This window comes from Eschrichtius robustus, chromosome 3, assembly GCF_028021215.1.
Source record: "Eschrichtius robustus isolate mEscRob2 chromosome 3, mEscRob2.pri, whole genome shotgun sequence".
NCBI lineage: Eukaryota > Metazoa > Chordata > Mammalia > Artiodactyla > Eschrichtiidae > Eschrichtius > Eschrichtius robustus.
Genome location: NC_090826.1, coordinates 101,986,781 through 102,013,385, shown reverse-complemented (window position 1 = coordinate 102,013,385; position 26,605 = coordinate 101,986,781). Strand labels below are relative to the sequence as shown.

Here is a 26,605-nt window from a genome sequence, read left to right as displayed (position 1 = left end):
GTTCAGAAGCACAGTAACTTAATTTCATAAGTGAATAAGGAAGTGAATGTAGTGGGGATAAGTTACATTGGGTTCTATTATGATAGAGCAAGTTTTCTCAACCTCAACACTATTAACGTGTCAGCCCAGATGATTCTTCATTGTGGTAGGTGGTCCCAAACACTATGGGATGTTTAGCAACATCCATGGCCTTTACCTGTGAGATGCCAGTAGCAATTTCCCACTCCATTGTGACGCCAAAAATGTCTCCAGATGTTGCCAAATATCTCCTGGGGTGGGGTTGGGGGGGTCACAATCACCCTTGCTTGAGAACCGCTGACTACAAAAGAACCCCTGGTGATTAAATTCAGTTCCAGACTTTTTTTTTTTTTTTCATTTTGTGGATATCTGTTAGTATGTGCCCAGAGCATGGAAATCAATGCTTACTGTGCTTTAGAACTAGATAATTCCGTTTTTCTAGACTGTGTGGCCTGGGACAAATTACCCAACCTCTCAGAGTCTCAGTTCCCTTGTCTGTCTGGGACGTGCAAGTGAGCCACACACTAATACGCCTCTAGTGTTATTCCTGGAGAGGGGCAGGCATGTGTTCAATGTTAGTGCTACCCCCCTCCTTCTCCTCCCCCCAATCCTCCTACCCCTCTTCCCCCCAACCCCCTTCCCCAAAGCCTGGGGTGAACACAACCAAATGATATGCCCTACAAATAGCTTGGTGGTTTGTTTCCAATTTTTTCCTTCCATAGAACAGGTAATCAGGAGCTGCCATTATATCCAAACCTTATGTGAGCTTTGGGGGAACAGAACCGCCTAAGTCAACAATAGATGAAGGAGAATCCGAGTTCCCAACCATTTGCATACGTGTCCAAGAACTTCCAAGCATAGAGAGTGTGTCCACAGACATAGAAACCATTCATCAGTTTATTATTCTGTGTTCAATGCAATAAAACTGTAGCTTGAGTAAACAAGGAGGCTGCTCACAGACTGGGCATGTCTCCCACCTGCAGCCACCCAAAGTCAAAAAAGAAACCTGGTGGCTTAGTCAGGAACACCGACTGCTCCACTGCAGAATGCAGAAGCCCAGGCTCGGCACCTTGAGGGGAACACGAACACAGAAACAAATCTGGTATCACCTGAAACCAGAAGGGTTTACAGAAAGAACATATGGAAAGGTTTATGGACCTTATTTTCATTATAAAGGCATTATAATGACATTATGAACCATTTGGAAAATGGGGGAGAAGGGAAGGAGATACCCAAAGTTCTAACACGCAATACAACTGTTTTCATTTTAGATATTTACTTCCAGGCCTGGTTCCTGTGCATGTGTGATTTCCCTTGGCTGCAATGATCTCGTACACGGTCTTCCCTAACCCGTCCCCCCGCTGCCATTCCACACTAGATTACAAGCATTTCTCCTTGTTCTTACTGCCTTCACAATTTTCATATTTAATGACTACACAGAAGTTCTAGAAAAAGATTTTCTGCCAGGTAACTAATGAACTATCCCACTATTGAAGAACCTTGGCTTCTGATTTTGCAATTATAAATAATTTAGGGGAAAAAAGTCATGAGTATAGCTTTTTCCTTCTTAGGATTATTTTTGTGGGATAAAGTCTCAAAAGTGGGATTAATAGGTGAAATCTATGGACATTTCTACAGTTTTAAATATACAACTGTCAAATTGTTTTAAAATATGTTATTCTGATTGTAAAAGCTCTTTGTGGCTCATTGCAAAATATTTAGAAAATACAGAAAAGTATAAAGAATAAAACATGGGACTTCCCTGGCGGTCCAGTGGTTAAAACACCACGCTTCCATTGCAGGGGGGCCTGGGTTCGATCCCTGCTCCGGGAACTAAGATCCCCCATGCCACAAAAAAGAATAAAACTCACTCACCCATAATCCTTTAACTTGACTACTGCTAACATTTGCTGTGTTTCCCTTCAGTCTTTTTTCCCTGTGTCCATCTTTAATATCTGCATCTATCTAAAACTTGTTTTATTTTAATATTACCAAGATTAGGCTTACTAAATGAGCAGCTATATATGGTACTAGCCTCAACTAAGACAGTCTAGTCAGCATAGCAAGGGGTCTTGTGAAAGTGCAAAGAAATGGCTGGGGGCTACCATGGTCTCTTCAGGACTCCTGTGGACTCCTCCACCTCACCCACCTTCTGCTAAAGACTATCTACCTGCCCTCCAGCAGGGCTGTGTTCTAAAGTCAGTGTATAAGAGAGCAGTGAAGTATAGCCAAATTTACCTTCAAAAACCCCTTAGGAAGTCTCCATGCTGAAGTATAACAATGCCTCTCAATAAGTTTAACCAGCTGGTTTTTCCTCCAGTATGGGAACAGACAGCTCTTTCTTCAGTGGGGCCCCGGATGTCGCTGGCTTGCAAAGAGGCCATATTGTTTAAAACAGACGAATCTTTGAGACCAAATCTGCCTAGGCTTACAGAAGGAGAGGTGGATGGGAACTGACACTGATGGAAGAATTGTATCTCCACCTCCTGTGCCGGTTTGGTGGGATTACAGAAAGACTCACTCTCACTATTTACATTGTTATTCATTTTCTCTCTCTCCTTTCCTTCCTTCCTTCTTCCCTCCTTTTCTCCCTCCCTCCTTTTATTTGTTCTAATTGCTGATAATTTACACAAGTTTAATACTCTTATAATGAGAGGCTATTATATTTATTCAGCCTGAATTGAACATGGCTCGTGACAGGGAATTCTACCTCAGCAGGCAGCCGTTTCCCTTTGCTGGATATCGTTGGCAACCTAGTGTTGAGGTAGGACCCGCTTCTCTTCCGTTTCTGTGCTTTTGTCCCAGTTGCGTCTCCTGGAACGATGGAGGGCAGCTCTTCTCCCCTCCCTGTGGAAGCTTTCCTGAATTTGTGACATCCCTACTTCATCCATTTTTATTATGGGGTGGTTTCCAGATGCCCCACCCTCCTGGTTTGCCTTTAACGTTTGCCTCACTGAGAAGAGAAGGATCGTGGGTCTTGGGCAGAGCCCGTGGTTTCCCTCAGCTCCTTCACTGACTGGCTGAGCAGCAGTAACAAGGGAATGGCAGTGCCACGAACGGAGTGACGGAAGCACACCTCCAAGACAGCCTCTCTGCAGCTCCAGCCCCAGCAGCTTGCATCCCAGATTTATGGATGGCACCTGGTGAAGCAGCGATGCGAGCCCAATGTGAAATCCAAGTACATCATCATTTATCTGTGTTTGGATTGGGTTAGGGGTTTTATTAATGACAGAGGATTTGATTAAACAAAGTTTACACTATAACCAAGTCCAGCTGGATCTATGCATCAGTGGGAAGCCCCAATTCCCCTGATGTTGTCCTTTAGTCCTTTTCACTCACAGTTTCTCTTCCAAGGCATTTTCTCTAACTCTGATAGTTGTGAGGTCACTCAATCACATTTATTTTAAGGGCCGGTCTGGCACACCCAGCATGGCGGCTCTGTGATGAAGGACTTCTGTGTTGAAGTCGCTGTGTACCCTAGGATATGGCCTTACCCTAACCTACGGAACAAGATCTCTGTGTCGTTCTGCCAAGGCAATGCTACCATTGGGTTTGGGCTCAAATTTGGAATTTTTCCAGCAAAAATCATATTCTCATTGACTGTTAATTGAAACATCATCAGAATTATCTTGTACGGTCACCAGAGGACAGTTCAGTGAAATCTGGGTTCTTTGGGGGAAGTTGCTAATTATAAACGGCTCTGATTGCCTTTTGCTTGGGCTATTTCTCCAGGGAAATCTAGGGATCACATCTCACCAGCACAGGCTGAAGCGTGCGTCTGTTTGTGATTTGTGTGGGGATTTCTTCCCCCTCACTGGAGCTGAGGCCAAGGCCATCTTCAAAGTCTTCTCTCAATCTGTGTGCCTTTCTTCCATTTCCTTCTCCCTCTGGTTCCCCTCTCCTTGCTTTGCCCTTTGGGTCCTCCTCTTCACCTTCTTTCACTTTGCCCACTGCCCTCCGTCATTTTCTTGCCCTCTCTCTCCTCTCTTTTACTGCCCTTGTACTTCCCCTCCCCCCACTCTCCTCCTCTCTCAAGTGCTTCTTACTATAGTTCCATCTTTCTCATTCCCTGTCTTCAGTTTCCCTCTATGATGACATCAGATTTCCTAAGGGCAGGGCGAACCCCAGCTCACTGAGTTTGTCCCAGTGCCTGCAGGCATTGGGCTGGTCTGATTCCATCTGTTCAGAACTCATTCATTCATGCCACAAACACTCTTCAAGCTCCAAGCTGATGGGAAATGAGAAAGGCGTTTCTCCCTGTCCCTGACCTGGACCCAGCCCCAGGCTGGCCCCTAACTGAAAGCTGCAGATCCTGCACCAGAGCCAGGGCCATCCTCAGTGCCAGCATTACACAGATCCCCCATGGTGCCCAGTGCGGACGGGGCCAAGCCGCATAACTCATGGCCAATGTCTGCCCTTCTGGTGCGTCTGCCAAAGTGTCACTGTCAGCCTGTAGGTGACAGCTATTGCTCGCTGGTGAAGAGCCTTCTTATGATTTGCACTCTTCCTGCTCACACGATTCTTGAGACGTTAGAAGACAGCAATCATGTCTCTTTCAAAGAGAGTTTCTGAAGGCTGTAGGCTGGTGGGCTAAAGAAGCTGCCAGATTTTCACCCCAGAGCTTAAAATAAAAACCATTAATCTGCTGCACACAGAGCAGCATGATTCCTAATATTAAACCATTTACTCAGTTCAATGTAATTCAATGTGGCAAATCAGAAGGAAGTGCTTCTCTTCTGCCTAGGTGTCCTATCTGTTTTTCATAGCATGAGATTCTCAGTCTTCTTGGAAAAGACCATTTCATTTACTAACAGTGAAAACAACCATGTCTTCCTTAAAAAAAAAAAAAAACCAACACACACACATACATGCACACACAAACCACTGGTGGTAACTCACTCAACCTCTTCTTTGCCTTTGATTCACTCCTATTATACATATATGAAGTACTCACTGCTGAGAGCCTGAAGCCTGGACGGACAGTTGAACACTGAGTAAGTCACACAGTTCTGGGAAATAAAGTCAACAATCCACAAACTGAATCCACTTCTGGATGCTCATCCACCAAGGACCCTTGTCTTTCGATCTCCCTTTATTTCTGTTCAGTATTTACTGCTTTCCCCCATCCCTCAAACCAAAGTCATAGCTTGGTAATTTCTTGTTTTAGAAAGTGACAAACAGAGCAGGCAGAGAAAACACTGTATATTTTGGACTAAAAATGAAATCATTAGGGTAAGTTTCTATTCTTGGTGACTGGAATTTTACTCTGGTTCTGATTAAGCACAACAAAGATATTATATGTGATGTTTTCCTGTAAATGTATGAGATGGTTTTCTATTGCATGTCCATGAATGGAAATATTTAACAGACTCCGCTTGGCTCCATCAGTCTCTGGCTTGGTCTTCACACCCAAAAAGCCAACCAACAGAGAATCACAACCCAGCCCAGAGTGAGGAGTGCCTGTCTTGCTGTGTTTTTTTGTTTTTCGTTTTTTTCAGTCTCACACTTAAGAGTAAATCTTATCCAGAAAATGTATGAGAGTACATGGAATAGACACATTCCCATGTCTAAATTGCTCAGTAAGAAACAACTGCACATTCTAAGCATCTGTCTTCTGTACCTACATTACTGTCAGAATAGTGGGTCCATCCAGAATCTGTTCCTTGGTGGTTAGAGTATTTCAGCGAGGAGGGCATTTCAGTGTCTGTGGGCTCCCTCAAGGTTGTAAACAAGGAAATTCTCATGACAGAGAAGTGGAGAAGTCAAGGTATTCTATAAATAGGAGATCACCATTCGATTTTTAAAAGCAATTAGGTAAATTCAAGAATAGAAAATATGCAGGATCCCACCTATGCATTATCCATATCACAGAAGCAGAAATCAGCCCTCAATACAAAGCCCAGAGGACAGAGCTGTTGCTCCTTTGAACAGTCAGATTTGTGAGCAGTCTGGAGAACAGCGACAAGGAGTGACCACAGAGCAGGAGCCCTGTGCTCTTGTCCTTCACATACCCACTAAGCACTTGCACTTCTCCACTTCACGCCGAATGGAAGTTTCCTTACCTGCAAACTGGGGATAATACTGATCTCAGAATAAGTACTTTAAAAGATAATAAGTACTTAAATAATGAACTAAGTACTATGGGCCTGGCTTTAATAAGTACTCTTAATAAGTACTTAAAAAGATAATCTCTAGAAAGCCCTTAGTAGAGTATCTGGCACATAATACACAATACTTATTATTTATTATTAGTGGTAGTAATTGTATTCACTTTTAACCCATGGTTTATGCTAGTGAAGTACTTATCATATTTTAATGCATCATATCATACCACATTTAATTTTATACCTAAAATATAGGTAATTCCATCCTTTTTGACGCCTCTCAGGCAGCCTAAGGGAGGGGCTTAAGGGGGCTCTTTGGGGGACTTCTATCCCAGCCCCGCCCTTTTGCCCCACAAGCCTAAACTCAAACTTCCAGTGTCTGAACAAGTGGGTAAGGAAGAAGCACGCCAGGGAGCTAACCTTCTCCTGGGACACTGGCGGCCCTTCTCTGGCTGGCACAGAGGGGCCAGTAGAGAGCCATGCTCGGGCTGGCCTTTAACTCCCAGGGAACTCCCCTCTTTCAAGTGGGAGCCAGTCACTGCATGAAGTCCCACTAGTCTGAGGAGTACCTCCTGGAAGCTGAGGGGAGGGCTCTGGGGGAGCTTTCCCTCCTGCAGGGGCCTAAACACAAAGTCAGATTGTCTTCAGATTATGAACAAATAGAAAAGCTCAAAGATGGCCGGCAACAATGGTGCAGTGATCCTCAAACATTGCACGGGCAAATGGAAGAACCGGCCTCATTTTGGAGGACGAGGTACCTAATTCCTTCTTTACCTTTTGAAGTATATGTGTGTTTATATATAATGTCCTTGAATAGTCATAGATACTCCTCTTTGGAGATCATTTTATCAAATCTAAACTAGATAATGTCATCTACATTACTGGAAATACAAAGTTAACAACAATAACAAAACTCAGGAAAAAGAAAGAAAAAAATACAACTTCCAGAATGGGTGCTGGAAAATAGTATGATGGAATACACAGATGGAAAGCAGGAATATTGCATTTCTAGACCCAGCTCTGTTCACCACTCAGTTGAGTTACATGGAATGTAAACAATTCACTTAACTACTTGGAAGAGACTAAATGACCCCCAGTCTTGACCGTCTTCTGGCTCAGCCTAAGAGGAGGCCTTGAGGAACACTGGTCAGACTTCCCTGCCTGACTCCAAAAAGTTCTTTAATCCTTTAGTGGTGGTGGTAGTGGTGATGCTGGTGATGGTAGTAATGGCGATGGTGGTACTGATAGTGGGGGTGTGGTAATGGTGATGGTAAAATGGTGGAAGTGGTGATGCCGGTGGTGGTGATGGGTGATGATAGGATGGAGGAGGCAGTGGTGGTCATGGCAATGCAGGCAGCCAAGGTGGTGGAAATGACAGGCATGGTGGTGGAGATAGTGGTGGTGGTGGTGATGGTTGACGATAATGCTGCCATGCTCTATGGATCTGAATAAGAGACTTGTATAAATGCTGTGATAGATTCGAGAAGTAGGCAGAGAGCAGTGGGGCACTTAGGTACTAGGACTTCATGAGCACAAGTGCACAGAGCATGTGGTGCTGGTCTCTGCCTGTAACTACAACATGTGCATTTCGAGGTGCTTCCTCTCTTGGGGACAATGCAAGCAAAACAGAGATGCTTAGGCAGACATATACTGTTCTACTGGCTGTAAATTTGGGGGCGGGGGGGTTTGTTGAAAGGTTTTTGCTTGTTTTATGTTTTATTTTTTAATTTTTATTTATTTTTGGTTTTTATCCTTAAAAATGTTTCAGTCTGTATTTTGGGAATAGAGAAATCAGGTCTGCTGAAAGAAAGAAAAGTAGAAATAGTTAAAAAAATAAGCTGGGGCTGCAAGTCCTGGACACAGACGGGTGGACACAATGCAGGCAAAGAGGAGAGCCCTGCATACACAAAGTGCACCAAATCTGGTTCAGGCAGGGCTTAAAGGTCACCGAGGCCGGGCACATTCACACAGGATGGGTAGGTGCCCTGGGACAGAAGGTGAGGGCCAGAGCCAGGCCCAGAGGGAGCTGGGGCAGCCAGTCAAGCACCCGCCTTCCTGGGGACAAAGGGTGACACTCTAGACCAGATATGGCGGGATGAGCCCCTGGAAGGCCTTGGAAGGGCAGCTCTGTTTCACAGACAGAGGCCTGGTGCCAGGAACTCGGCTGATTCACAAAGAAAGGAGTGAAATGCTAACAAATGGTTTTCATTATCATCGTGCAGCCTCCACCCTCATTCCCTATGTGTGTGCTCTGCTTTTTTCTTTCTTTGCTTCATCTTTTCATGGGTTGTAACTAAACAATGAGGTGATTGCCATCCCAGTGGATTGCACAACATAACCAGTGGCTGGATTGGAGCATAGCTTTCTCCGAAGAAATTCTGAACAAGAAAAATAAGCAAGCTGGAAATAAGGAGTTTGTTTTGCCCAACACCTGTGTGTTTTTTAGTGCTTGTAATGAAGTCGGAATGAGGGGCTGCTGAGAGCTAAGACACTCGGTTCCTCAGCAGTGCACCTGTCAGCCCAGCAATGGGGCATTCTCCTTCTTAAATAAAACACCACATCACCAAAGTAAAAGGGGGGCTTACCCAGTTATCCAGGAATATAACTTGGGACCACTTGTTATTTACCACTATAGTATGAAAAAATGATTTACTTTGAATAAACTGGTGCAGCTGTGGGAAGAGTTTTCCATTTTGTTCAATAAACATTCATTAAGGGCCTAACCTCTTCGACTGCCCCATGGAGAGAAAAACACCCAAGACCTCAAAAAGTTAACGATCCAGCAGATACCTAAATCTGTCCCAAATCCCTGGATAACTGAGCATAAACTTGACCATGAAGATACCTCCGTGTTTTATTCTTCTTGTGATCCACTTTCCCTGTTAGGCAGCAATTACCCTAAGCAAAGATGCTATTAACTGTACAGGGCCTGGCAAGTTTTAGTCATAGCTAGAGTAGCTTCCTGCCCCTGACTACGACAAGGCTGAAGAAAATGCATCATTTCAAAAACAAATGTCTCAGTTCGTTACTCAGCATCTTTGTCAGCACATGATTGCAGATAATCATCCTGCAGCTGCCGACTGACTGTGTTCCACACTTGCTCAGACGGGGCCTCTGAGCATGTGCCTGGCCAGCCATTCCAAAATGACTGGGATACAGACAACAACTGTAACACAAAGAGGATTTCTTCCTGCCAGAGACAGCCAGACCAGGGCATGGGATGGACAGGAGGCATTGCCTTCTGTTCTGCACCAAGCCTGCCAGTAACCCACTGCCTGATTATAGCTGAGTGTCTTTAACGGGATTAATAAGAATAGCTAACATTTATGTAGCACCAGGTAGATGCCAGCCACTGGGCTAAATGCTTATTCTATTTAAGCCTCTCAACAACTCAAGGTAGAAGGTATAATTATTCTGACCTTTGAGAGGAGACACTGAGGCACAGAGAGGTTAAGTCACTTGCTAAAGGTCACACAGCTGATAAGTGGTGGGGCTAAAACGCAACCAGCCCCAGGCCTCAGGGCCTTGTTTGATGTGGCCATCAAGGGAAGTGCAGAGTCACTAGTGGCCTTTTCTTTACAGCTCTAGCAGCCTATAATTCTGTAAAATAACAACTGAGATACTAAAATAAATAGTTTTTATTTCTTTGAATCTTAAACGTCTAAACTTACCTCTTGAGTGGCTGAGTGCCTGGTTTCTTTCTCTGTGTGTGTCAGGGGGGCGGGGGGTGATGGAGCAGGGCAAACTGTCTGTTTTCATCTTTGGAATTTCTAATTACCCACAATGTTCTGGGTCCCTGGAGACGATGCACTCTGTGGGTCCCTTGTTAGCTCTGGAGTAAATTTTCCCAGTGTAGGGTTTTGCTTTTGTTCATGATGTCACGGTCAAATAAAGCCTAAAAGAAGAAACGCTAGAAGTTTGAGAATGTTCTGAAATATGATTGTATGAGAATCAAGTGACTTTAGGAGGACAGCAGGTTTTCATCTCCTCTGACCTTTCCTCCTGAGGTAATGAAGGAGCTAGATGAAACTCTTTAAAGTGAGCTTTAAAATGCCCATCAAATAGCCCCTCATTACAGTTAACCAGCCCGCTGACATTCCGACATTCCCCATCAGGCGTATATGATCTGTGTAGTAGGCGCCCACTTGGGGCTGGGGTAGTTAAAGCCATACACAGGAAGTAGCTAAAACAGCCCAAAGCCCCCTGACAAACACACACAGGGAAATAAATTCTTCATTTCCAGCTCTTATCTAGGTAATCCTCCGGTTACCTAGGATTCACATGTGCTGCATGCCCGGGCAAAGCTGGGCCAAGTTATCTCTTTCATACCTTGAGTCATTTTCTGGGTGTGAAGTCAGCAGACAAGCCAGAAAATGTCAGCACGGAAGAGTGAGGGAGTTGTCACTCCAGGGGGGGGTGTGGAGTAGGATGGCATCTGACGTGCCCTTGGGACTCAGTGTCCCCAGGATGTTTTTGGTGCTGGCTACCTGTGATCCATGTTTCCTTTGATGCAGGGTGGTTGGGTTGCAGCAGTTTTTGCAGTAAAATTGAAGTCCAGCTGCTCAAACAGAAATGGCCTCATCTCATGGACACTTTGAGTAAGGGTGGCCTTTTGCCGGGATCTTTACATTCAAGTCCCACAGCTTGTCCCTTATCCCTCTTTAATGGAAGGATGAACTGCCTGCCTTTTAAAAGCCCTAGAACACTGTGTGTCTGTTTAGCCAGGATTTTTCCCGGGTCTTTTTCAGGGCTATGGATCTTTAGCTTGTCTTAATTTCTGAAGTTACATCTGAATTGCATTATAGACTTACGTGTTGTAATACTGCTTGACCTGTTGCTTGGAAAACATAACATACACTGAGAGGAAATGGCTAGCTCAAGAAGAGCTGAGGACATTTAATCCTATAAAGCAAATGGAATAAAGAGCTTGGATCTGAGTTAGCATTCACTGGCAATGTTTTGTTTCCATTCATGTATTCTGTCCCAGGTGGTCATCTTGGTCTTCAGTGGGCTGGGGGCCTCGGTAGGCGCTGGTATCGTTGGATGTAAACTTTGATTCCAACCAACCTGAGAGTCCCCCTTTCCCCCAATACCTCTTAGTCCCAAGTATTGGAACAACAGCCAGGAAAGGCCCAATGCAGAACTGAAATGGATCTTTATCTTGTGGTTTAAGGATCAGCCAGTTGGAACTGAGGAGATGTTTTCTTAGGGTTGCAGAAAAGTTTGAAACTATTGGATTGTTTTTGGCACTCAAATGTAGATTATAGATATATCATTAGTATTACCAAGCTGATGGGCTACACTACAAGGACTGTTATTTACTAGCATATTCTTGCAAAAATGTACTGCCCTCAACTCTATAATGGAAGGCCACTGTGTGTTTAGATGCCTTACCTTCTACCACATTCGTGTCGTTGTAATTACCCACATTACAAAAACCTCTCCGTGGCGTTGGCATTGCACAGCTCATGAATCCACAGCTCATGAATCCAGTCGGGTAAATACCATGCAAATTGTGGCCCGCTACACACCCCAGAAGGCCACGCACGTTCGTAGCAAATGCTCTTTGATTCTGAAGCTCAAGGTCAACACCATGATGATTCCTTCCTTGAGCTGCCTCTCTGGGAAATGCTAGGAAGAGTTTGTAATTTATCTGAGAATCTCCAAAAGAGCCACAGGACCATTTCTCTTTTAGAGAAAAGTGGCAAGGTACTTTAGAATTGTCAGCATTGAAACTTTCAAAAAGAATAGCGGTTTTGCTGAACCTTAATGTCTTCCTAAGTCCTTATTGCCAGATGCACTATTTTCCTATTGGATGTGCCAAAACCACTAAACAGTTAAAACACATCAAATGATCTCAAAATGGCCAAAACTGAATTTTTCCCCCCCAAAAAAGCTCCTAGTCAGCAAACCCCACGGTCATATTCCATACTAGAAAACGTCTGGTTAGGCTAAAAATTAGGAAAACAGACTTCCAACGTAAAAGATTTCAAATTTTCTTTGTGTATAGGCTTAGAGAAAGAACTAACAGAGAGAGCGGAGAATTAAGGGGAACAGTTACAGCAGTGAAAACCACAGCGACAGCACCAACAGTTATTATTATGCCCTCAGCAACACGTTCTTAATGCCCAGCCTTTCTAGTGAGTTTTTCCCAGCCCACAGAATTCCAGCAGGTGGAACCTAGGAGGAAGGAGGCTGCAGTTCACGCCAGCTTCTCTAGCATCTTTGATGTGGTGTAAACTGCTCTTGGGACTAGCCGTTGTGTCCCGGCACCTGCGAGGAATGAGTGGTCCAAGAAGTCTTTTTGGTCAAGCATCCCCCAGTTTTTGGTACTAAAAATGTCAGCAAATAATCATTGGACTTAATAATAAGCTAACCATAGCTCCAACACCAAAGAACATTTTAAGTGGCATGCCAGGAGTAAAAAGAAAACCTTCCAACTCACAAATGTCAATTATACCTAGACAATTGCCAGGGGTGGGGAGGTAGGAAGGGGAGACAGGGGCAATATCCCCCCGAGAGTCTTCAAGCTATATTCTCACACCTTCTTGTTGCCTATGATGTGATCATACCTGCACTTTATATTTTCTGAGATATATTAATTTCTTGATAATTTTTCTTAATTGCTAGCTCATCAAAGCCAGTGTCAAGTTTCCCATTCCTCCTGTACAGCTGTGATTCTCAGCCCTGGCTTTTCACTGGGGTCACCTTGGGAGCTTTACAAAACACAGTTTGTATTCTGAAATTGACCAAAAGATCATTGAGACCATATGCAAGTGAAGGGGAGGCTGAGACAAGTGTCAACAGAGAGGGCCATACAAACACACTTAACCTCAGGGGGTCTTCAGAAGACGCTTTAGCTCTAGCTGACTCAAGTCTGGTTGGTCAGGGGTGCTGGGGCGTGCTCTAGACATAATGTTGATCGTGATATGGAAAGTTATAGTCAAGCAGGCACCCCACAGCAGTAGGCTGACCCAGGGTTATCACTCTCTCTCAGCCGTGGATCCCTCACCCAAGGGAGAGGTTGCAGTTGGAAGGGGACCAGAATGGGACCCTCCAAAACAGTGATTCTCAAATCTGGATGTGCATAAGAATCACCTGCAGGGATTAAAACTCAGATTGCTGGGTTTCACTCAGCATTGCTAGGCCTATGGTAGAGCCTAAGAATTTGCATTTCTAACAAGTTCCAAGATATTGCCAGTACTATGGTAGACCTCACTTTGAGAAATACTGCTTTAAAGCCTGAGACCCAGGACAGGCCAGCATTGTCCTGGTCTAGAAGGGGTACACCAGATTTCAATAGCATTCTTTCGTGCCCTGTAAGAAGGAATAGAACACTGTCCTGAGATGAGCCGGGATTTATTTCCATGCTTTTATAAAAGTGTGAAAACTGTCTAAGTGATTACCGCCTGAGTTTAAGAATAGATACGCATTTGGGTTGCTTGTTCCTAATATCTTTGCATTAGAAATTGGTAATATTTAAATCGGATTTAATTTCAGAGCCCCAACCTTCACTAGCATAAGACTAAAAACAACAACAACACTATCTATGAAAATCACTTAGTGTTTCAGGATTCTGGACCGGAAATTGCTCTCTCCAGTAGTAAACTACCTGTACCTACATTGAACAAGAGAAGGCCAAAGACACAGGATCTCAAGTATAGCAATCAGGCATCTAGATGTGGTTGGCAGGGGACCCTGGCATGCAAAGGTGGCTTGGCCCAGAGGTTGCAGATATACGGCCAGGGAACCCTTTGTGGTTGGTCTAGAGCTGATCCTCCAAGAAGGCAGGTCTGCCTAGGAGTTGTGGAATCTTTGATTTAGATCGACCTTCTCTCTCCTTCTAATCAGCTGGATTGGAGGCCATCCTGGCTTACAGTGGAATATGTAGAATATTTTCAAAGAGAGTCACTCTTACTTCCCTGATTGTCCCAAAGATTAAAGTGTAGGCTTTTTGTGTCACATAGGAAGGTACAGTCAGCAGATAGGTCACAGCAGTGAGCTCTGCAAGCTCATAAGTACCTGCTGCTGTATAAGGCCCATCACATACCTTTCTCACCCTCCCCCAAGACTCCCTCTTAAGCCATGTTGGACTTCTGGGGCTCTGTGATGCCTTTCCCTTTTTCCCTGATGCTCTCCTATTCATCCTTAAGAACCCTGCTCAAATGTTCCTTCCTCTATGCACATATGTCTCTGGCTAATCTGGCCAAATAAAACAAACTCCTCCCTCCACTATGTTTTCCATATCATGTCAGATATCTATCATACTTAACATATTGTGCTTTAAATGCTGTCCATGTGTTTGCTTTCCTTACCTCTAGCTTACTTGCTCTTGGAAGTTGAGCTATGTCTCATTCTTCTTCGCTTCCCCAGCACCTAGCACAGTGGCTGGTGCAGCGCCTCCAAGTTTAGTGTTTAATTAATGAAATAAATAAATTCCAGTGTTTGGACAGGCAGGAAAGCATTCCTTAAGCACTCAGTAAGGATGCAGGCTGGAAACACTAATGCCCGTAGAATCACAGGCGATCAGAGCTGGAGGAGACCTTAGCTATCATCCCTGCTGGTTCCTCATTCTATGGAGAAGCCTCAGAGATGCTTAAAGATACTTGGCAACTTACCCACAAATGAGAGTAAAATGGGCCAGGACACAGCTCTGTAGATTCCAATCTGGTGATCAGTCGGGTTTGGCCAAACACCCAGCTGAAGGGTTTGTGGACCAGATCCTCTTCCCATGAGTGATGCAACAAGACCCTAGAATACTAACCTCCTGCTGTGGGGAACCTGCTATCCTCCCTCTCCTGTGCTCAATCCAACCCTGAGGGAGCCTGAAAATGGTCTTTGCTACGGAATCTAACTTTTTTTAGGGTGTTTGAGTAAGTGTTCATCTCTAGGCCTAAACCCCAGTTGAGTACCTGAAGGTTTTTCTGGTACTTCTAGAGGAAAAATGATATTCTGAGTAAAGTGGGTCAGAAAGAGGAATAGTAACATCTCATTAATAGTCCTTAATTTCATGACTTCTAACAGCAGGAAAACCACTCAAGGCCCTTTCTACTTCCTTGTCCTCCAGCTCCTCTGTGTGATCAGGGACCTGGGGGCCATGGTGGCTTCACTGACATTTGCTTCCATAGCACAAGATGAGAGGGGGTGTTGCAGGAAGATGGGGGGTGGAGGTAGCCCCCCACTGGGAAGAGTCATGATGGGAAAAGGAGCTTGGGAGTTGAAAAGACAATCTAGACAGGAAGAATAAAGATGTCATTCTACAACATTTTTGGTGGGAGAGCTACCCCACCCTATGACAAGTTCTGCAATAGACATAACCATTCATTCATTCATTCACAAAAAATGTCACGTAACCCTCCAGCTTAAAGCCTGCCACTCCCTTCCCACGGCCCATAGGGTAAAACCATAGTTCCTCCCTACATCCTTCTACCTCTCCAACTCATTTCTTAGGTCTCTTCCCTACATGCTCAGCATCTTTGACTTGTTTCTACCCCAGAGCCTTTGCACTTGCTGTTCCTTCTGCCTGGGATGCTCTCTCCCCCATTCCTTCTCATCCTTCAGATATCAACTTGAAGGCCACTTCCTTGGAGAACTCTCCACTGAGCACCCTGTCTACGATGGCCCCTCACTACACCCTGCTATCACCCTCTATCATCATACCCTGCTTACCTGCAGGGCATGTGAAGAATCTGAAGATGTTTATTTACACAAGACTATAAACTCCACAAGAGCAGAGACCTTGTTGATCTTATTCACTGCTGTGTCCCTAGCACCTAGGATAGTACTTGGCACATAGTAGAAATACGTGCTCAGGAAATGTTGAATGAATGAATGAAACACCTACATATACAAGGTTTATAGAAGTAAAAGAATAGACACCTACCATTGCTTCTAGGAACTACAACCTAAAACTGAATAGAATTTTTTTCCTCATTGCATCAGCTCCCTAGCTCCTGATTCGTAAAACGTGACTTTCCTAAAATTTGAACTCTGAGATTGGCGTCCTAGTTCTGTAACAGCTCTCTGTTATCTATCAAGTGGTCAGGTTGCCTTCTTTGCCACCATGACTTGTTCTAGATTCTCATCAAAACACCAACGTGTTCTCAATTGTCAGGACTTTTTCTTCTGAGTAATTTACCTTAGTTATGCTGGTCCAGAGTTGGGTCTACTGTATCTGTGGGTATAATGTACAGAATAATTCCATTTCAATCCTGGATTAGGGGCCTGCTAGAGCCGGACTCTGATGTGGGACTAGAAGCACCGACACTGCATGTAAGATCAGCCATAGACTGTGTCCAGGCAGAAACCAAGAGCTCTGGCACAAGAGTGAGAGGCAGGTGCCGCCGCAGGTCTGTGCAAGTTCAGGCCCCTGGCAATTTTGGTAGCCGAGCTCTGTCTTCTCCTTTGGTCCTGATGCTGGCAAAGTCCCAACACTCAAGAAAACAGGGTTTGGGACTTCCCTGGTGGCACAGTAGTTAAGAATCCGCCTGCCAATGCAGGGGACATGGATTCGAGCCCTGGCCCGGGAAGATCCCACGTGCCGCGGAGCAACTAAGCCCGTGCGCCACGACTACTGAGCCTGCGCTCTAGAGCCCGCGAGCCACAACTACTGAGCCCGCGTGCCTAGAGCCTGTGCTCCGCAACAAGAGAAGCCACCGCAGTAAGAAGCCTGCGCACTGCAACGAAGAGTAGCCCCCGCTCGCCAAAACTAGAGAAAGCCCGCGCGCAGCAACAAAGACCCAATGCAGCCAAAATAAATAAATAAGTAAATTAATTAATTTAAAAAATAAGAAAGAAAGAAAGAAAACAGGGTTTGTTGTGTTGGCACCTCCCTCCCCTCCTGCTTGGGACACAGCTACCCGTCTACTAGAGAACGTGGTGAAGAGCCGATCTAATGCCAGCTCTCTCCTCCCACAGAGTCCTGGCCTGGGGTCGTGCAGTCCAAGGGGCTGGATGGCATGCTGGACCCAAGCTCAGCTCAGCGTCTGGGCCCAATAACAGCTTTTCCGAGGGAGCAGCTTTCTGTCCTGGCCACACTGAGGTAAGCACCCGAGAGGCATCTGTCTCACCAAGGTTCCTAGTTCTAGAGCTGCCAGGACAACTGGAAATGAGCCCCAGGCTGAGGATGGGGCATCGGTGCCAGCTGTCAATCAGCAGGGACCCGGGTGGCTCCTAGTGACCCAGCACATGTGGCCCTCCTAGCTCACCTGGAGAGGACGTCGCCCATGCTCTCAGGCTGGCCCCATGGCTTCCAAGGACACGGTAAGAGTCTGAGCCATGCACCTCTAAAGGAACAGAACACAGGGTCTCAAATAGACAGTGCCCGTCAGACCCTCCACACAGCTCCTGGTCTGTCTGAGCAGGTGATCTTATGAGATCAAAGGTCCCTGATCACTCTTCATGCCCGTGGCCGTGGAGTGGAGGGTGGGGAGAGCTCCAGGTCTGAAGACAGGGGTGAGTTCCACTTCCACCAGGCTCCTGCCTGTGGTCAAGTTATTTACTCTTACTGTGTCTCTGTTTCCTCTTCCGTAAAATGGGAAGAATAAGACCCACCTGCTAGGTTTGTTGTGCTGGGTAATGAGACAATTAAATTGATCGTGATGTAATTATGATCTCTCCTCATTCATTTTAAGATGTGTCTCTAAGAATTCAGACCAGTAGATTCTGTTTCCATTCCATCCTGGAGTAGACAATAAATCCACAGGTGCCTGCACCTGCTAGTGCTTTCTGGCTGCATATTTCTATAGTGGGCATTTTAAGTGCTTTTGGATCAAGTCTGCATGATGTCTAGAAACCTGATAAACAAGATATAAAACAATTAAGTGTCCAACTATTCCCTGGAATCTGGATTTATGGCTTCAGGATGGTAAAACTTACAACCTGTTGAACAGAATTTTCATTTTGATGTTGGAGGTTCAGTAAACGCAGCCCAGGGCCCATCAATTACAGTCCGTGTGTGGCCTCAGGCCTCTCGCCTCTAGAGCAGCTGAGGCTGAGCAATGCCAAGCGCCCACATGCAGAGCCTGCCACTCACTAGCTGCATAACCCCAGGTCGCTGAGCCTCTCCAAGGCCCATTTGTCTCTTCTCTAAGGTTCAAGGATTGGACTCGATGAGTGGTTCTCAAAATGTGGTCCCCAAACCAGCAGCATCAGTATCACCTGGCAACTTGTGGGAAATGCAGATTTTCGGGCCCCAGCCCAGAACTACTGAATCAGAAACTCTGGGGGTGGGCTCGGCAGTCTGTGGTTTAACAAGCCCTCCAGGTGACTCTAATGCACTGAACCTCTGGACTTGATCAACTCTGACGTCCCTTCCAGTTCATGCTTCCCCTTAATAAATTCAGCCTGGGAGATGCTTGCAGAGGAGCTGGATTTTATTCTGTCAGTGCCTTTCTGTGCTGCAGCCTCAGGGATTTCTCCCTGGGAAGCTCACTCCACGCAGGCCCCAACACCCAACAGAGTCCCAGTCTGAAGACAGCAGCCAGTTTACATCGCAAGTGGAGGCCAAGTGTAAAACAAGAAATGATTCCTGACCCGCACTCGTAATGTGGCGAGTGAGATGGAGGAGGAGGAGGAGGCTGGATTTCCTCAGCCACGAGGATTTCCTCTCTTGTTAACGCTTAGTGACCCTGGTTCACTGATCTAATCTCTAGCCCGAGAATCACTAACAGCTCTCTCTAGACACTCCTCCCGCGAAGGCAGGAATTCTCTCTCTCCCTCTGCAATGCACCTCCAAAGGCACGGTCGCCGGGCCCCCCAGCGCCATCAGCTGTCCTGGCCACAGAGGTAGACCAGTTGCTTAGCTCTGCCCAGCAGCTTCATCAGCTATTCAGGTGAGGCCAGAATCTGTGTGAAATCATTCACCTGGTGCAGGAAATTTCTCTTATTACTGGAGTGTGTGAACCACTGGAAAGCCACAGAACGTACCTTCGGCCTGGGAGAGGGTGAAGAAAGCTGGGTGGACCTTGAGTGGATGGATAAAAGGCCCCTGACAGGTCCCTCAACTTTTAGTCATTTATCTTCCATTCTGGTGGGAGCAGAACAAACACAGAACATTCACACATTAAACAGAACATGTTCCATCATGTGAGCCCCTAACTGCATCTTCCCCAGCTAATCATTCCGCTCATAGGTCTCTGCTTAGTGAAGCCGCAGTGAGGACTGTCATCTCTTCAGGAGAAAGGCTTCAAAGGTTGTTTTTAAAAATAAATAAATAAAGCTCCTCCCCTGGTTCACGTCAAGGAGAGAATGTTCTTTTGTAGACCGTGCTTTGTGCTTTCAATTACTACAATAGAAAACACACTAATATTTTCTTTTCTTTCTTATCCACTCATGATTTTTTAAACGAAAGATTTTTTTTTAAAAGAAAAAAGATTATAGGGGCATTCTGTTATGAGTAAGTCAATTAAAAAAAAAAAACACTTTTACTCTAAGTCCCAAATGAGAGATATATTTGCAACATTTTTAAATCTCAATGAAACAATAAAACAATCTCTCCACGATGCAAATCTCCACTGTGATCAAATACTACCAGGTACCACAGGTTATCTGGACAGTGCAATGAGGAACAGCACATTAGACTTTAAGAACTCTGTAGTCAGTTGAGTAGAACAAGCAGAGCTCTAGGCAGAGCAGAAAATTTTATAATTGCTTAAACCCAAAGAGTGTCAGAGTTGGAAGATACCTTAAACATCACCACTCAGATGGAGAAATTAAGGGACACAGAAGGAGGAGACTTGTTCACACACTCACTGACTCTTAAGAGGTGGAGCTCCCTGCGAGGGCTAGGTCATGTGCACACGACAAAGATGGCCAGGATGCGTTTCTGCCTCCAGGGACTTTACCCTCTAGGTGGGAGGATAAGAGGAGAATACGTTGCCATAAAAGAGCATTAAGGAAATGCTTTTAGAGATGGAGAAGGGAGAGAACTGGTCTCTTTGGAAAAAGGAAAAGCTCCCCAGTGGAGGCGGCTATTAAGGTGGGTGCTCAAGCCAAAAGGAAGGACTCTGACCAGCCGAGGTGGAGAGCAGAAAAGACACAGGGAGGGACAGAGGGAAGAATGCCTGGCACAAAAGACTTTGAACCGAGGGCAACAGGGGGGAAGCACAGAGCTGGCACTGCCTCTGAGGAATTCTGTTTGCCTGGAATGCAAAATATGTGAAGGGAGTACAAGGAGAGCAGGGTCTGTCGGCCAGGCTGAGCAACCTAGTGGCATACTAGACAACCACTCACCACTGGATCCTTTGAGCAGGGTGATGTGATCAGAGCAGTTCTTTAAGAAGTTAAATGGGGCGGCCAGGGATGGTAGGCATTGGAAGAAGACAGATGAGGGTGCAGGACATCAGCTGGGAGACTGTTCCATGACCTGAACCGGGAACATAGAGGTGAGAATAGAAAGTATATTTCAAGAGATGCTACTAAAAAAAAAAAAAAAAAAAAGAGTGGATATATCTATATGTATAACTGATTCACTTTGCTGTACACCTGAAACTAACACAACACTGTAAACCAACTATACTCCAGTAAAAATTTTTTTAAATACAAAAAAAAAAAAAAAGAGATGCTACTGAAGCAGACAAAAAGGGCTGGATGGAGGTCAGAGAGGAAAGAGCAGAGTCCAGTCATGAGCTGAGGCTTGGAGCTGGTGAATGAAGGAATGGTGGTTCCAGTAACAGAAAAAGGAAATGCAGAGAAACATGTTTAGGAGGATGGGGAGAGATGCTCACAAGAGATAGTAGCTGTGGAACTAATTCATAAATCATCAAGTGGCCCCAGTGGGGCAGCTTCTGTTGAGTAGAGAGGAGGAAGGGGAGAATGATGATCCTAGTGAGGATTACGAGAGCAAAGGTTTTTGTTTTGGACGACTTGCATTTAAAATGTCAGCATCCATGGGGAGTTGCCCATCAGGAAGCTGGGGATTCAGAACTGGCTTTCAAAAGAGGAGTTGGGCCAGAGATCCTGGCATGGGCATCAACTGCACAGAAACTTCAGTTGACTCCTTAGAAGAGGATGAGCTCACCAAAGAGGGGACTCCAGAATGAGGTGGGAACCTCTGGTAATGGGAAATAGGGAGCAGTATGTCCCTTACTACCATCAAAACCCTACATTTTAATCTTTTTTTCATTTCCCTATCCAAATTCTAAGAGTTACTAACATGGATATAAAGGGATGAATTTCCATTTCATTTCTTCTCCCTTCATCTACCTGATGAGAGATAATGTGTACTGAGAGGCAGAAAGAAATGAAACAAGGAAAGGAGCAAAAGCAAAGGGCTTGAATTAGCTGCCAGTTGACTAATCAGCTGGACACTTATCTGCAAGACCATTAGCCAGCACAACCAGTGATGGTCGAAAAGTCAGGTGTCTCACTGCTTCCTCTGCATGGCTGGCTGGAGAATTGGAGCAAACACAAACAATTTTCCAAGTAACCAGAGAGAAAAGAATTTGGTGGTTTTATTCTTGGTATCTCACCAAAGAGCTGTCTATTTCCAGCTGAATAGAAGCACATTACAGAGAAGAATGCATCACTTTAAAACAGATTAGGAACGCAGCATGTGGTCACAGGCACAAAGTCCAAAAGAAACCAGGCATCATGTTGGAAAGAAGGCAGAAGGTGAGGTGCTCTGGCCATACCCATTCACCCTCTCATTCATTTTCCTTACAGAGTCTGAGGACCTACTACATGCCAGGCACTGCACATGGCCCCAGTAAATTCAAACTGCACCGCTTCCAAAGTGCTCTCAGGGAGACAGACATGTAAACGATTATCCACAGCATGCGGAGAGGCAGCAGGGCTATGCACAAACCGCCATGGGAGACAAGGGGTGGAGTGACTAGTGCGCAGGTGGATGAGACAGGCTCTGCCCTCCGTGACCTTGTGGCCAGTGGGGAGACAGGCTCAAATACTAGTCTTGAGAAGAAGCCTGACAGAGGTAAACCTATGTGCTAGGAAAAGATGTGTATGGAGTGTGCTTTGAGAGTGAATTAGCAGCAATATAACTGAAGAAAAAAAAGTCCTTGACTGCAGGACATTGGGATGACTGAGAATTAAATAGGTGTGTGAGCACCTATTTAATCCTAACAACAACTCTGTGAAATAGTGTTTATTGCCTGCTTTTTATCAATGAGGAAATGAGGGCTCAGGAGGATTAAGTGACTTTCCTCTGCTAACAAGTATCAGGGCTAGGAATCCAAACAAGGTTTCCTGACCCCAGATCCAGTGCAGAGGTCTTTCCACTACACTGATTTAGTAGGAGAGAACACACACAGACACACACACACACACACGCACACACACACACACACACACACTTCTGAAGTTGAGAACAGGAAGAGACGGCTTTTCGCTGGGGTGATCTGAGCAGACCTCAAGGAGGAAGTGGTACCCATGCCAGGCTGGAAGAGTGGGCAGGGAGCAGAATGACCTGTGGGGAGAGAGATGGAGAGGGATCAAATTGCAAGTTTAACACCCTCTCTAGGGGATGCCTCTTACCCTACCAGGAAGATCTGGGGAAGCTTTCCAGAGGTGATGGCTGGTACACATGTACAGGTGTGCACAGAAGCTCGCCAAAAGTGAGCTCAAGAACAGAGCTAGTCTCACAGCTAGTTGGCCTGCGGGTGGCTGCTGGCGGGGAAGCAGTACAGTGCAGTGCAGAGCCCCATCTGGCACATGCTTAAGAGGGGCTGGCAGTGCCTTCTGGGGACAGATGACTTATGCCATTTGGTCTACTCTCACTTAAGATCAAATAATTTTTAAAAAGAGACACTTAAGAATGAAGGAGAAAGTGGGGGAGGAAGGAAGGATGGAAGGGTAGACTGGCTTAGTAAGGGGTCATGTTTGGATTCTATTTCTGGTCCAGTTTTTGTTTGCAGCTGTAGGCCTGTTAGTTAATTTCTGTGGATCACTTTCCTTGCATATGAAAGAGAGATGATAAATCCTAACCTAACTCACAGACTAATAAGAAACTAGAACTGAATGCATTTGAAAAGCTGAAAAACATCACTCACGCCAAGAGAAACCCTTTACCAGTATCACGTTTATAGACGCGAATAGATGGCTGGTGGCTAAATAGACGGACTGGCTAAGATAGTCCCAGAGCTATGTTCACTCTTTTTGCCAAACATGGTGCTTCGTGGGTTTTCAGTCACCTGATCTCAGAGCTGACCCGGTGCTACTGTCTGAAGAGGGTGTGTTCAGTGTTGAGGCTTCAAGACAAGTCCCCAGCAGCCCTGCCCACTGCCTTTCCAGGGGAGTCAAGCCGTTGGGCAGGAGACAGCACTGGGAGAGGTGTCAGACTCACCCCCAGCCATCCTGTTGCACACAGGTGCACACATACCGCCTGCCCATGGCTGTCTCGCTGGCAGGCAGAGAACTCAAAGAATTCCGTAACCAGCACTGCCGAGTTCATACCACACCACAGGGCAGAATTTCAGGGGCTCCGTCCCTTCCTGGGAAAGCGCACCCCGCAGATGGGGTGCCCAGACACCCAGGTTGTCGGAGCCAGCCCTGTTTAAGCCTGTCATCCCAGTGTAACTGTTGTAGCACCGCCCTTCACTCTCAGAAGCGTCTCAGTTTGAATGGTCAATTCCAGGGTCTCCTTGCTTTCAGCCACCAGGAGAAACCTCCTTGTCATCCTCTTGGGAGGTCAACTCCGAGGGACCCAGAAACTGCCCTTGCCCCACACCCAGTGCTCCGTGGAGTAATCCCCATTTGTGTTTCATTCCAGGTGCACAGCGTAATGTCCATGTTGTTCTACACTCTGATCACAGCTCTTTGGATCGGCGTCCAGGCAGAAGCGCACACCCAGAGCAATGTCCCAGCAGGACACGCCATCCCCCAAGCCCACTGGACTAACCTTCAGCACTCCCTTGACACAGCCCTCCGCAGAGCCCACAGCGGCCCGGCAGCCGCGATAGCTGCCAGGGTGGCAGGGCAGACCCGCAAGATCACCGTGGACCCCAAACTTTTTAAAAAGCGGCGCCTGCGTTCACCCCGCGTGCTGTTTAGCACCCAGCCCCCACCTGTGGCCGCGGACGCTCAGGATCTGGACTTGGAGGCCGGCGGGGCCGCCCCCTTCAACAGGACTCACAGGAGCAAGCGGTCGTCGTCCCACCCTGTCTTCCACCGGGGGGAGTTCTCGGTGTGCGACAGCGTCAGCGTGTGGGTGGGGGACAAGGCCACCGCCACGGACATCAAGGGCAAGGAGGTGATGGTGTTGGGAGAGGTGAACATCAACAACAGTGTATTCAAACAGTACTTTTTTGAGACCAAGTGCCGGGACCCCAATCCCGTCGACAGCGGATGCCGGGGCATCGACTCGAAGCACTGGAACTCATATTGTACCACGACCCACACCTTCGTCAAGGCGCTGACCATGGATGGCAAGCAGGCTGCCTGGCGGTTCATCCGGATCGACACGGCCTGCGTGTGTGTGCTCAGCAGGAAAGCTGGGAGGAGAGCCTGACCGGCCGACGGCCCTCAGCCTCTCCCCGCTCCCCCTCCACACTCTCCGGCGCCCCTCCCTACCTCAACCTGTAAATTATTTTAAATTATAAGGACTGCATGGTAATTTATAGTTTATACAGTTTTAAAGAACCATTATTTATTAAATTTTTGGAAGCAGCCTGTGTGCCGGCCCTCCAGTCATTTTGCCCAGGGTGACCATCTGCAAACCTTGGGATGGAAGCTGCAGGGAGAAAGTTACACAGCACCCCCTGGCTTTCCTTCAGACCCACCTGTAACCCTCACTCTCCCATTGCACCCCCAGCCAACCTTGCCACACTTCAGGGAAGGCTAACCGGGTTCAGATTAAATTAGCCTAAGCCGGGCGTAATTAGGAAGGGAAGTCTGCTGGATTGCAACTTTGTTCTGCATTCCAGAGCCAAAGCTACCTAATCCTTGGATTACCCACCCCACAAGCCCAGATTCCCGAGCCTTGATTGCTTCATTCGGGGAAATCTGTGGAGCCTTACCAGAAGGCAGATCCCCGCCGCCCGGGCACAGGGCTGCCTCTGACCTCAGAGGGGCCCAGGCTGGGTCCTGCAGGGACCCACCAGGTAGATAGGAGGAGACTTGCACCAAAGACCCGTAAGGCTGGCTCATTTTTTTAGGGGGAGATCTGCTGTTTGCTGAAAAGCTCCCTGGAAGATTTGTAACGAAATAATCTCAGGAGGCCTGTCACGGTAGATCTGATTTCATGTTAAGATCGCCTTAGTTCTAATGACTGGCCCTCAATTTATCCCCCAGTGGCTTCCTGCAGAAAGACTCCATTACCCAAGAAAACATGAAGGCCTCCAACGCTGTTGTCACCCATTCACGGCCCCACAGCAACTTCCAATGGCCCCAACGTCGGCCTAGAATCAGAGGAACCAGAGGCCGGCCTGAAAAAAACTTTTTAATTCCTAATTGGGTGACTTCCACAAGTGACCAAAGGTGGATGGGGTCATGGGAACTGCAGAGAAGATGGTGTGGGGAGAAAAGACAAAGATGAGTGAGAACCAATACAAGTAAGCGGGAAAGGGGTGGAGGAGAGGTGGGCCAAGCCAGAAGGGAACACGACTCTCTGCTCCTCCCTGACAGAGGACACTAAACAAGAGAGAGAGACAGGGGAGGAGAGGGGTGTGAGGACAGGGAGCACGGGCAGAAAGAGGAGGAAGATGTGTCATCTTCACCAGCATCAGGGTCCCCAGGCTTCCAAGAAATCCAACACCCAGGGTAGTTTCCTCTTTTTGTTTTGTTTTGTTGTTTTTGAAGCCGGGGGATGTGCTCATTGTCACTGACTGCATCAGGAGTGTCTTAGAGATAGCTGGAGATGACAGGGACTCCAGGGTACAGCCTGGAGCAGGGCTCTACCCATTCTCCAGCTGCTACCTTCCCCTGCAACTTTTATTTGTCTGTATTTTGTTTTGTTTTTTGTATTTTCCACAAAGGCAAAAAATTTTCCCCCTTAGAGCACTTAGCTTGAGATGGAAATTTTGCTTTCCTACCCTTCCCCTTCCCCCCCAGGGTAAAATGCCTATCTAGTTTGTGTAAGAACAGGCCCAAATTGTCCCTCTGACAAAAAAAGCAAATGGCGGTATTCATTCATCTGTAACTCTCCCTGTCCCACAGCCTGCCGCCCCAAAATCCAATCCAAATAGGGCAAATTAGAAACATAGAGAGCTTTGGCATGAGAGACATTTGATTAAGGTGAAAGTGTGACGAAATGGGCCCTGTTTTTCCTATCAAAGCTACTGCAATTGGAATAAAGATTTATGTACAAGAAACACCAACCAGAACATTCTGTGCTAAGATACTTGCTCAGATAAAGGCTGCAGGGAGGGAGCCCTCCCACTGACCTGTGTCTGTGGCTTTTTCCTGGACTCCAGTGCCAGTGGCCTTGGCCTTCCTGGCCCCTCCGACAGACAGGTCCTGGGGTCCCTTTCTCCGAGGGCTGGACAAGCCTGCTGGGTCCTAGATGTGGGGAGAGAGGGCTGCTGAGGGAG

The 26,605-nt window shown here is 46.5% G+C and overlaps 1 protein-coding gene across 3 annotated transcripts in view; it reads left to right on the top strand.

Moving 5' to 3' along the window:
• Positions 1–26,392, top strand: part of NGF (nerve growth factor) — a 51,644-nt gene extending 25,252 nt beyond the window's left edge. For 2 of the 3 annotated variants that reach the window (XM_068540568.1, XM_068540569.1), the window contains exons 2-3: positions 17,040–17,163; positions 23,848–26,392. In XM_068540568.1, coding sequence (XP_068396669.1) covers positions 23,860–24,585 — 726 coding nt within the window. In that variant the 5' untranslated portion in view covers positions 17,040–17,163; positions 23,848–23,859 and the 3' untranslated portion in view covers positions 24,586–26,392. Of the gene's footprint in view, positions 1–17,015; positions 17,164–23,847 lie in introns of those variants that run through there. The other variant, XM_068540567.1, reaches the window with a different exon arrangement.
• Positions 26,393–26,605: the final 213 nt, after the last annotated feature.